Source organism: Cyprinus carpio, chromosome B16 (assembly GCF_018340385.1).
Source record: "Cyprinus carpio isolate SPL01 chromosome B16, ASM1834038v1, whole genome shotgun sequence".
Classification (NCBI taxonomy): domain Eukaryota; kingdom Metazoa; phylum Chordata; class Actinopteri; order Cypriniformes; family Cyprinidae; genus Cyprinus; species Cyprinus carpio.
In genome coordinates this window covers 13,860,430-13,872,812 of record NC_056612.1, presented here as the reverse complement: position 1 = coordinate 13,872,812, position 12,383 = coordinate 13,860,430, and the positions used below count along the sequence as shown (strand labels likewise).

The window sequence follows — 12,383 nt, the reverse complement described above, 5'->3', positions numbered from 1 at the left end:
TTTGGGCCAGAGCTCTTGAGATTGGTAAACTGCATTCGACAGCCACAGTCTAATAGATTACCCCCTTCAATATGAAACTCTTAGTAAAACAAAATAATGATCATAATGCTGAGGCTGTGTAGTTTTAAGTGTTTAATATATCAAAGTCCCTTTTAAGGCAAGTCATGTCACTCGGCGGCCATCTTTCAAACGCCTCTCGGGCATGCAAGTGCAGCTCCTATCACTTTAAATGGGGAAACATCAAATTCTCCAAAACTATTCACTAAGTTTAGGATTAAATTTTATATTTGAAATCACAAATGAAATCTGACAACAATCATAAATGTTGTTTCTTTTGCTCAAATAGCATTATAAAAAGCTTATTTTTCAGGCTAGATCAGCCAGTGCACATGAGCAGTCCCGAGTGCATGTCTCAGACCAGTGATTTTACCATTTAGCGATTGGCTCTTTCATTCAGAAGGTGGGGCTTCCTGTGATTAAGCGCCCATATTAAGCGTGGCATTTTTCCCCATTCAAAACTATACGAGCAGTGTTGCCAAGTTTGCGGTTTTCCTGTGGAATTGGGCTATCTTAACACTGTTGCCACAGATTGTTTTTCATGTCCGCAGGTTGAAGCGACCCCAATAATGTGATATTTAGCCCCTAAAATGTGAATTTTACCAGGGCGACCCCACCAAAAAATGTGTATTTTATCCCCCGGAATGCAATTTTTATCGGGGGACCCCCCTCAAAATGCAAATGTGCTAGTTTTGTGCTAGTTTTGTGTAGCAATTGGGCAGGCTTTGTTGTGAAAACCTGGCAACCCTGTATATGAGTGACACGTCTTGGGTATTCTATAGTCTTTGAATATATGTTGACTCGTGCATATGATCCACTCCATGTGATCGCGTCTCTAGACCAGAGCCAAAGTCCAGATCAGACTGTGCGCGCTGCTGTGGTTGGCGTGACACAACGTGAAATCAGACCTCATTTGCCCCAGTCGAAAGCATATTTTCACTGTCTGAATCATTCCCTATTGCCTACATTGTGCACTATGTGCCATTCACCATAAAGAAAATACTAACAGTGTGAACAAGTAACGACCTCAGCCGCAGCTTCAGTGTCTACTGTATTTATAGTGTAGGGGGCGGGTGCTTCGTATTCTAGAGAGGATTTGATTGGTCAGAAGATTTAATGAGACGCTGAAGTACGAGGTGACAAAAAAATCGTTGATCCATTTTGGCGGAAGTGACGAACTGCAAACTTTGAATGCTTATATCGTCACTGTTTTGGAGCACTGGCTTATAGAGAACCTTAAGACTAACATATTGATACTAACACCCAAACAACTTTAATTTTGATTTCATGGGGACTTTAAATATGGGACGATTCCGTATTTTAAGGGATGGGAGGCAACCCTATGTCTGGATGACTATGACAAACTTAATTTTCTTTATATTGTGATCATGATTATTGATTGGGATAAACTTACATTAAAATGCAGCACTTATTTTGAGTATGACAGCTGCATACCATCGAGTACGTTTACATGGACAACAATATTCTGATTTTAAAATGATTAAGACAATACTTTGATTAAGAATCAACCATGTAAACAGAGATTTTTGATCACCTTAATCCGGCTAAAGTCATAGTCGAAGTAGACACTAATTGAATTAAGACATGTGGAGTATTCTTATTTTAGTCGTATTATCGAAGTGCAGTATGGACATGTACACACCTTAATCACACTATTATCATCATGTAGGACTTGATTCAGGAAATCATGAATAGTAGTCTTGCCTCAGGAGTTGTGCCTCTAAATTTTAAACATGGAAAGGGTCATACATGCTTTTTATAAGTCATTAAATGGACTAGCACAAAGTTACCTTTCTGATTTAATACAACCGCATAATCCATCAAGAGAACTTAGGTCAGCTGACAGTTTACTCTTGGTTGTACCTCGAACAAGGCTGAAAAGCAGGGGTGACCGGGCTTTTGCTGTCGCAGCCCCAAGGCTTTGGAATAACTTGCCCCTATATGTTAGTCTTAAAACTTATTTTTATACTCTGGCATTTAACTCAGTAAGAGAGCTGTTTTATGTATTTTGTTAGTGTTAATATCTGTAATTTTTGATTATGCTTGTACAGCACATTGGTTGAACAATGGTTGTTTTAAAAAAGTGCTCTTTAAATAAACTTTGATTTGAGTTGATTTGAAATAATTAACTGCACTTGAAGCTTTCAGTAAATTAAAAATGAAACACCCAAAACTGTATATGGCATCATAACGAAGACGAACTATATGTTTATACGTGAAATTCTGGAGGAGACGTTGGATGGGGATGTAATGACGTATGCTATTAATTGATCTATGTACTATAACATGTAAAACGGGAACATATTCTAAAAGCAACTCGTAAACACCTTAATCATATTATTGTCTTATTCAGATTAAGGTAAATAATTAGATTACTGATGTCAATGTAAACGTAGTCATAGTCTTTAAGCAGACTACACATAAAAAAGAAGCTGAAAACTGCCTTCAGATTTAAAGGGGTCATATGACGTTGCTAAAAAGAACATTATTTTGTGTATTTGGTGTAAATCAATGTGTTTATGTGGTTTAAGGTTAAAAAAACACATTATTTTTCACATATTGTACATTATTGTTTCTCCTCTATGCCCTGCCTTTCTGAAACACGCAATGAGACAAAACCAATAAAACCCATTACAAACGAGGCATTTGTTGCATCCAGTGGGGACATAATTACTGATTATAATGACTTACACTGTCTTTTTAAGCGTTGCGTTGCGTATTGTGCTGCGTAAACATAAAAACATGTCTGCATTTGTGATCGGAGAAACGACAAACAACAAGCACTACTCTACACTACACAAAACAAACAATTTAATCATCAGTGGCAAATCCTTTACATATGAAAATGTACTTACAGACTGTGTGTCAGAAGTGGCAGACTGTCCTTGCAATGATGGAATTGCCCCACTTTATAGAAACTGACACAAGCATTGTAGGCTATCTGAATATTTGGGTTGGACTGTTCTGGAACAGTGTTGTAGAAACAACTTAACCACTGATTTCTAGTTGTGTCCTCTTTTGGAAGGCCAAACAAAGTAGCTTCGCTTTCACAATGAAACGCACAGCGTCTCCACAACATGGTGCTGGTGGCAACAGCAAGAATAAAAGTTTCTCCTTCTTTCTTTGCATGAACATTTGGGCGACGTTATGCAATTCTTCCCACATCGTGATGTAGACGTGGGGCAGTGTTAGAATGAGCCGTTTTAGGTAGGAGTGGTTGACTCTTAACTTTTATATAGAATATCTCTTTGGATTTGATACTTCAGTCTTTGCAACTTTACAGATCTTCTTTATGCACCAAGAGCTTGTAACACCCCAAAGAGAAAGGAAAAAATTTTATTGCATCAAATGACCCCTTTTATGTGCTGTTGATTTATTGTAAAATCTAATTAAACATCTCTGATTCACCACATAAAAATTGCAAGTTCTGGCATCATGTTACTTACCTTCATGTCATTACAAACCCACAAGACTTTTATTCATCTTCTAAACAGAAATTAAGGTATTTTAAAGGAAACATGAGAAATTTTAGTCCCTCTACTTAAAGGGTTAGTTGACCCAAACATTAAACTTCTGTCATTAATCCCTCACCCTCATGTCGTTCCAAAGACCTTCGTTCATCTTTGGAACACAAATTAAGATATTTTTGATGAAATCTAAAATCCACATTAAACTACATACAAAACAACGCAACTATCATGTTCAAGGCCCAGAAACATAGTAGGGACATTTATAAAATAGTCCATTTGACATCTGTGATTCACCTGTAATGTGTGCAAAGAAAACAAAAATAACTACTTTATTCAACAATGTCTTCTCTTCCGTGTCAGTCTTTGACATGTGTTTACATGTCATTTGTGTTGCTCTCTAATGGGAGGGTCACAAAGCTCTTGAATTTCATCAGAAATATCTTAATTTGTGTTTTTAAGATTGAACGAAGGCTTAAAGGTTTGGAACCACATGAGGGTGAATAATAAATTACAGAAGTTCATTTTTGTGTACATTAACCCTTTAAAGTCCCTTCCAAAACTAATTTGCTTCAAAATGTTTATGAAAATGTCTCCTAAGTGACATGACCACTTTATATGATGAGCAGATTTACTTCAGGCTTTTATTTATATACAAACATTGATCAACCCACATACATTAAATATACTGTAGTCAACTGAAGCTTAACCACATTTGGTTAATGCGTGAGAACAAACCTCATGGGTCAAATCTGCATTGACTTTCTATGGAAGGACAGACATTTCAGGTTATATTAAAAATATTTCATTTGTTCTGAAGATGAACAAAAGTCTTATGGGTTAGGCAACATGGGTGAGTAATAGATTGAATAATTTTTATTTTGGAGTGAACTACAGCACAGTATACCTTTAAATTTAATGGTATAATTGGCACTTTTTCAATTATCAAAGCATGCCATGATCATATTGCAATCAAAATGACTCATTCAATGAAATGTGCAGGCCTAATAACATTTTAGCTTCTTAGCAATGAAGTTATTTAGTTTGAACTAAAGGAAATTCATCTCATATTTCTAGTTTGAGTCATCAAGCTGGTTGTCAGTGGCACTACTCATTTAAGACACACCAATGAACAGGAAGTATTATTTAAACAAAAGGTGCTTTTCCACCGCAATTACCTGGAACAATTTGTCCCAGGAACTTTTTCCCCCCAGACCTGTTGCTGTCTGCATTTCCATCACGGTATAAAGTACCGAGAAGATTAGGCAAATAGTCTGTGCGAGGTCTGCGCGAGTTTCTCAATACCAAGTATGCAAATTTCGGACTTGCATCCTCGGTAGTTCGGAATTTGCAAGTTCGACTCGGGAGTGTGAACTCCTGGGGATGGGACGACGCAAATCCGGTAATTCTGCAAGTGGAACAGCAGCGTACACGATAACCTCAGTCAGCTCACCTTGGCTACTGCAATATTCCTCACTGTATTTTCAATAAGACAAAATATCAAGACAAGATATCAAACACCACTGCCTTTTTTCTTTTCATTTAAACATTAATAGCTGCAAAAATGTACTTCAGGGAACGTACATTCATTACAATGAAACAAAATATTATATACAGTACTGCCTCTTTTCATTTTACCATATTACTAGATTAATAGAATAATAGAATAAAGACCAAGGATGACCTGTTAGATTTACCCAAAATGAATTATATCTTATGTTTAACTATATATATATATATATATATATATTATATATATATATATATATATATATATATATATATATATATATATATATATATATGCGAATATATGGTGCTTGAAACACAATGTTGCTTGAACTCAACCAATCAGCATGTTCAGCACCCAAGTCCCAACCCAAAAGTTCCAGACCTTTGAAAAAGTACTACCTCGCAAGCAGGGACTTTTTGAGGGGCAAATTTTTACCTGGAACTTTATTTAGATCCTGGTTCCTGTGGTGGAAACACACAGAGTACCAGCCCAAAGTCCCTAGTTCCTGGGGAAAGTTCCTGCGGTGTGAACAGGGCTTATGACTGCTATGAACGATAGCATGCTATTGTTGCTAATGTGAAAACACTCATCCACACATTCAGATATGTGATTATGAAACAGAATGACTCACACTACGGTCGTCATCCTCACTCTTCATGTGGTTTGCGATGAAGCGGACTCCACCTACAGCCTCCTCAAACCCTGGGCAGGCCTGGGCCAGCAGAGCCTGGGTGAGGACTGTAGGGGGCTGCTGCTTCCCCTGAGGTAGAGCAGAGCTTTGCAATGGATTTGAACCTCCTTCCCTGGCCTCTCTCCCACCTTCCCTTATCCCGTTTAGTCCATCTGTCGACCCCCCTCCGCCACCCAACTCTGCCCCAAACTGTTTAACTGAGGCCCGGTTCACATAGCACGTGCACGCCTCATTGTTCTCTTTGCTACCTGACGAAGAGCCGCCCAGGCCCAAACCCGCCATGAGCCCATCAGCCAGACCCGCTCTCCCACCTTCTTGCTGTTCGTTGGCACGCCGGCGTTGGCGCAAACGCTGACGCTCGCTGCTGTTGCGTGGCTGACGCATGAAAAGCAAAGCAGGTAACTTGTTGAGGAACACTAGCTTCACCCATGGAGGCATGGTGTGTGTGGTGGGTGACCGGTGATGCACGTTCAGCACGCACACACTTGTCACAATGGAGAACGTGACCAGCACCATGGTGAACATCAGATACTTCCCAACCAGAGGGACGTCGAGAGATGTGGGCGGCACAATTTTGGAGATCAGCAGCAGGAACACAGTGAGGGCCAGTAGCACTGAGATACAGAGCGTCATCTTCTCCCCGCAGTCTGATGGAAGGTAGAAGACCAAAATGGCCAGTGAGGTGATGAGGACACAAGGAATGATGAGGTTGATAGTGTAGAAGAGGGGTTTGCGCCGGATGATGAAGTCATATGTGATGTCTACGTAGGTTGGGTCCGAGGGGTTCTCGTTGCGCCGGCCGGGCAGAGCAATGATGTCCCACTCACCGCTGGGTGTGAAATCGTCCATGCTAGCCACGTCCGCACGCAGAACCAGGTCCACTTCTGTGCGGTCGTAGGTCCACGAGCGGAAGCTCAACGTGCAGTTCTGCTGGTCGAAGGGAAAGTGCTTCACCTCAATTTTACAGGCACTCTTATAGATCGCTGGTGGCAGCCAGAAGACACTTCCATCGTAGGAGATGACGGCATTGGAGTAGAAAGACACCTCATACATGCCGTCAGCACTGATGGGGAAGGAGACAGAGAGGTTATGAGATGGTTTATACTTCAAAGTAAACTTAATCAATAGCATTTGTGGCATAATGTCAGCTTTTACATAAAATAATTTAGGATCGATTATCGGGACCAGAGTTTGATTGATCCCCCCTCCCCCTGCTGGACTGGGTTCACACTTTGTTTTTGGTTCAGAGCCACAGTACATCAGGGTTTTCTGCAGGTCCTTAAAATGGTAAAGTTTTTAATTTAAGGCCATAAAAAGTCTTAAATGGTACAAGAAAGTCTTAATTATGATTTCAAGAGTTTTTAAATTTGGAGACGGAAAGACAATATTTGTGATTTGGCTGAATGTGACAATTCAACTTCAAAAGGCTATCAATTGATTAAATAAAAATGAGCACTGCTTGTTTCAAAGTCAGGTGCTGCGCTGCTTTTTGTACTGGGAAAACTGCTATATTTCTACCGTTCAGAAAGCGCCATCTGCTGGCAGAGAATGAATGTGCATTTTCAATAAGTCCATCTGCTGAAAATTAACCCATGTATTTATGCTGCAGTTGCAAATGTTAACTGGTGGATCAACAAAATATAATGCATTATAAAGATCTAAACAATTAAGACAGTAAAATATAGGCTATGTTATTTAATTAATATAAGAATTCAATGGATAGATAACAATTGTTTAAATTAACTGAATAATTGGATCTTTTTGGCCCATCCATTTTCTTAATGGTTTAAAGGATGAAATGTGAAGTTTATCATTTTATAAAACTTTTTGTTTTTTGTTCTGTATCTGAACTGTAAATCATGCTTTTTATAGTCATTTTAAAGTTTAATATGTTACCATAGGCATTGCCCTACCCCACTCACATGGTATTAATTTTATTTTTGCAGGTCTTACAAAAGGTCTTAAAAAAGTTTGCATGTACTGTACCCCAGACTGTCCCTTAGACAGACTTGGATATGGTTCAGAAGTTCAGAAAACAGCAATCACATTATCCAAATGAACCGAAATCTGATGTCAAATGAAACCAGGTGCACACCAAAAGTTCTAGTGTGAAAGCCCGCTTAGACTCGTCAGTCGTCATTTTTAATTGCAAAAATGAAAACAGTAACATAAAAAGCGACCACATTTATTTACTTATTTATTTTTCTTTATAATTTGTAGATAGAGATTGTTTCTGGTATCATTGCACATACAGTATTGCGTGAATGTTTGCAAGTTTATGTAATCATGACAATAGACATTTAAACATTTTTTTTTTTCAGCTTGTGGATTTGCTACAGTATGAATCAAACCCATGACCTTGAAAGACTGGCTATTGTAACTATAAGCAACATTACCCAGACAAATTAAAGCACACAAGTCACATGGCAAGATACTGTGCATCCCTACATTACATCTTTTGGCTATACTTTTAATACAGTGCATTTTAATATTGACTGTCTGACCCTGTTTACTTCAAATTTAAGTGCCTTATGTAACCGTTTAGTTCAGGCATTTGGTGCAGACACATCACATTTGCTAGGTACATAATCCAGAAAATATCATAACAATAGTAGAAAATGGAACTTGAATCTACTGAGAGCATTTGGGGCCTGTTTGTGGTTGTCTCTGAGTTTATCAATGATACATAAAGACAAACACAGGAGGGAGGCTGGTGTTAATTAGGTTGAATTTAAAACATCTTCCACTGACAGTGAGAGAGGAGGAACATGCTTTATTTACAGTGAGGTCATGTAATGTGACACGAGAACACAGCCAATGAGACAAAGACTGATAAGCAGGGATGTTATCTACCCACTAATGACAGATGAAAGGTATGGGTGATGGAAAGAAAGGCTCAGATATGTTAAAGACAGTGATAAACTAACTAGATAAGTACTATAAATACACCGTATCTTTGAGACTTACTTGTTATAAAGAACAACATCAGGTAACCATATATGTTTGGAGGGAAGACGGACCTTCTTCATGCCATCAAACTCATCTGGGTTCCATGTTAGCCGGTAGTCCTGCCACTCCTGAGGATAGAGTGAAAATAAATAACCATGGTGGACTCGTGGCTATGATCCCTGGAGAAAGCAATCCATTAGGGTTTCCTTTCATCTCAATGGCTGAATAAACAGATTCTTTTGAATGGCTGTCAATGGAGAAAGATGTGTTTTGCAGCCAGATAAGAGTTGCAACACCTACTAGCACAAGTTTACGGCAAAATATTGACCCTTTGGATTAAAGTAAAACACACTATTAATTTATGTTCTTTCCCCCCACATTTTCCTCCTCATGTTATTGAAAATGTAGCTTCTCTTTATCTTTTGAACAGAAGTGTAACCAATTCCACATGCTGTTAAGATCATGTTCATCTGTCACACACACCACTGCTCTCAGTCAATTAGCAGTATATTTAGCGTATGTATAAATGATCTGTCACTTTTCATTACTAATAGAAATGTCCTAATAAACTAGATTAGACGATTAGAAATAATTACTTGAGGCCATAAATGCTGACAGATTAAACAGACTGCAAATGAGAGTTGTCATAGTCTAGCTAATGGTAGTCATATTAATACACACAAAAAGAGTGATAAATGTCTAATGATGGTCATTTAATACACTTCCTGTTAGGTTTGACCAGATAGTGACCACTAATGTAATTATACTACATTTTTTACTCTGACACGCCAATCGCATACACATACACTCTGGCTAGGAAAGACACACACAGTGGCAAAGTTTTATGGGTAACCTGTACTGACAGCGGCAATAACTCCTGCCAACTGACATCTATGGTCATAGTTACCATGAGCAGATGATTTAGAGAGGGAGTGACAGAAAGATGAAGAACGAGAGAGAAAAAAAGAGAGATGTGTAAGAGAGTACTATATCTGTACAAACAGATTTTCATGGGTTGTTTTGTATGTTATAACATCTTGTAAGATACTGATGATGTAAACAAGCTCAAATTGACATTTCATTTCAAACTGAGAGTAAATATTCTACATATACACACTCTTAACCACGTTTGTTTGTTTTTAATTATGGCAGGAGATTTTTAATTATTGGTACCTATTGATGTTAGGTATTTAATTGTGAATACACACTTAAAGTTCATCTTAAAAAAAAATTGAATAATAGTTACGTAAGCTTTAATAGAAATCAGTGGAACATAAACAGCAATGACAGAAAAACAAACGTGTGTGGGGCATAAATAATGCAAGTATTGACTGACCTGTGTAAGCCAGACATTGGTGGTCATGATCTGTTCTCTCTCATGCTGTGTAAAAGAAAAAACAGACAGAGAAATGTTAAAAAGTTCAAATTAAATACAGCTTAATAATAATTTTTTTTTTATTTATTCCAGCATTTATAAACAATTATTAATTACATTATTACTATTATTATACTAAATATAATATAATATGATATAATAATAATAGCAAGCTGACAGAGAATAGTAAAAATAAAGGCAAATTGCAAAATTTCACATAAATAATCAAAATAAATTAATAATCAAAATTTTGTTATATAGTTTTATTCATTCCATTTATTAAAATGTATATATAAAATAAAATATAATATAATATAATACCAAGTACAAAAAGAAAGTGTTCATCATGGTTCATCATTTCATGGTTTAATATCTCTTTTTATTGACTTTAAGGCTGCATTCTTGAGCGTAATGGTTCTCTTATTGATCAAGGACGTTAAGAAGCCCCTGTCTGCTCTCCAGTGATGAATTACACAGGAATGACACCGCTTTCCTCAAGCTTTCAGCCCAGGTAAGTGCGCTGTTGATTTACTGTGCATTACAAGAATGAAGGAAGCATGTAATCGGTTGACAGCTGAGCAGTTAGCATAGTACGATGAGTGGTCAGTAAGCATGGGTAATTTGTTGCACCTGTGGGAACAGAGATGGCCATTTCCTGTTGTCTACACTCACTTCTTACAGCATACTGACATCATTTTACTTCAAAAATCATGCTAATACAGAAGCCTCTAAGCCTAACTGCATTATGTCACAGCTCCATTTTAGGCCTAAGTAGGCTTACTGAGCTAAGACACATAATACCACACTGAAAACCGACCAAATTTGAAAACAGAAGAGATGTTGAATAGACAAGAGGGTTTCATTTAATGCTCTGGCTCTGTCACGGATGACATATTTGGTTGAACTCTTCTAAAGGGAACTAGTGTTCTGATTAAGTGAAGTACGATTCATAAGGAGGCACAGCATACCCAAAAAACTAGAACAGTTTAGTGAAACCTTTATTCATATGCACATTGTATGTAAATATGAGAGAACAATATGTTAACATGTCCACTGACCACACTGATGAGCTGAGCCAGCGAGACCATCAGCTGTACTGTCACCAGTTCTGAGCCATTAGTCGCTGGTCGGATCAGTTTGTTGTAGTGGGCTGGATTTAGAAGATGCTCCACCAGTCTCTCTTCTGTATCTGCCCCATCACTGCCTGTAAGAGATATACAGCACCATAGATCAATACACATCCCACATTTCAAAAAGATTCCCATTTTTGGAAGTGGCATCTGCTGTGTAGTTTTGTTTAAACCTGAGGCACAGCTGCAAAACACAGAAAACCTCTCTTGAGAACAAATTGGATTTATGAAACAGAAATCTGTTATATCAAAATTCATGCAACTTTTCATGATAACCACAGAAAAAAATAAAGGCAAAAAAGTTTAATTAAAAATAAAATTATATATGGCCAGATAAAACTGCAATATATATATATATATATATATATATACAGTATATATATAAGCTGTTTACACATTGTAATTTTTTGTAAATAATATATATAATTTCAATTAATGATTAAATTTTAGGAAACAAAAATGTGTTTTTATGCTTTTAGTTTGAGTTAACTATGATAAAAAGTGCTGCATTTTTGTAAACGGAACAACAGCTTTCAGCCTTTGGCAGGATAGCAGAAAAACATTGCCTCAAATCTCTTTTATTTTTGGGAGTGACAAGCAAACACCCATCTTTGCATGCTTATAAAACCCTTGTCGTATGCTTGCTTCATGCAATTGACTAATAGCACCTACAGATCAATCCAGTGAGATGGCTTTATTCATCACATCAAGTAAAAGCTGTTTTCCCCACATGAGTCTATTACATAGGGCACATTCCTTTGTATGCTAATCTTCACTACCACCTCAACACAGAACGTAACATTGTTATAATCTTTACTAGATACAATATAAAATGCCTCTTTATATCACAAGCAAGTCAAATATTCTCTTTCATATTGCACTGAGAGATGTTGTAGCATATTGGTCTCCACTTCATCCATCTTCTTGTTTTCTCCTTTCTCAGGGTCAGCATAATAAATTTCTGTCTCTGTCTCTCTCACTATCTACTCATCCATCCTGTCCTCTGTCTCTGTCTCCCTCTCTTATTGGCTTGTTCTTGCCGCTCTTGTTGTGTTCAGTGGACAGGAAAGATGTTTCTATGGCACGGATCAATAAAGACTCTAATCACACACCATAAACTCTCTCTTTCTCCTCTGTGATGTCCACCTGCACATACAGTCCTCTAAATCTCTCTGTCTGT

General features: G+C 37.6%; 1 protein-coding gene and 1 long non-coding RNA gene across 2 annotated transcripts in view; one reads left to right on the top strand and one right to left on the bottom strand.

Moving 5' to 3' along the window:
* Nucleotides 1-12,383, bottom strand: part of LOC109105893 (neuronal acetylcholine receptor subunit beta-2-like) — a 31,283-nt gene that overhangs the window by 6,957 nt on the left and 11,943 nt on the right. Inside the window, exons 2-5 of the mRNA XM_042740888.1 lie at nucleotides 11,132-11,277; nucleotides 10,035-10,079; nucleotides 8,717-8,826; nucleotides 5,690-6,812 (exon numbers count right to left, since the gene is read on the bottom strand). Coding sequence (XP_042596822.1) covers nucleotides 5,690-6,812; nucleotides 8,717-8,826; nucleotides 10,035-10,079; nucleotides 11,132-11,277 — 1,424 coding nt within the window. The remainder of the gene's footprint in view (nucleotides 1-5,689; nucleotides 6,813-8,716; nucleotides 8,827-10,034; nucleotides 10,080-11,131; nucleotides 11,278-12,383) is intronic.
* LOC122139971 overlaps nucleotides 1-12,383 on the top strand; it is a 33,902-nt gene that overhangs the window by 16,077 nt on the left and 5,442 nt on the right. Inside the window, exon 2 of the long non-coding RNA XR_006156696.1 lies at nucleotides 10,467-10,584. This is a non-coding gene — a long non-coding RNA (uncharacterized LOC122139971). The remainder of the gene's footprint in view (nucleotides 1-10,466; nucleotides 10,585-12,383) is intronic.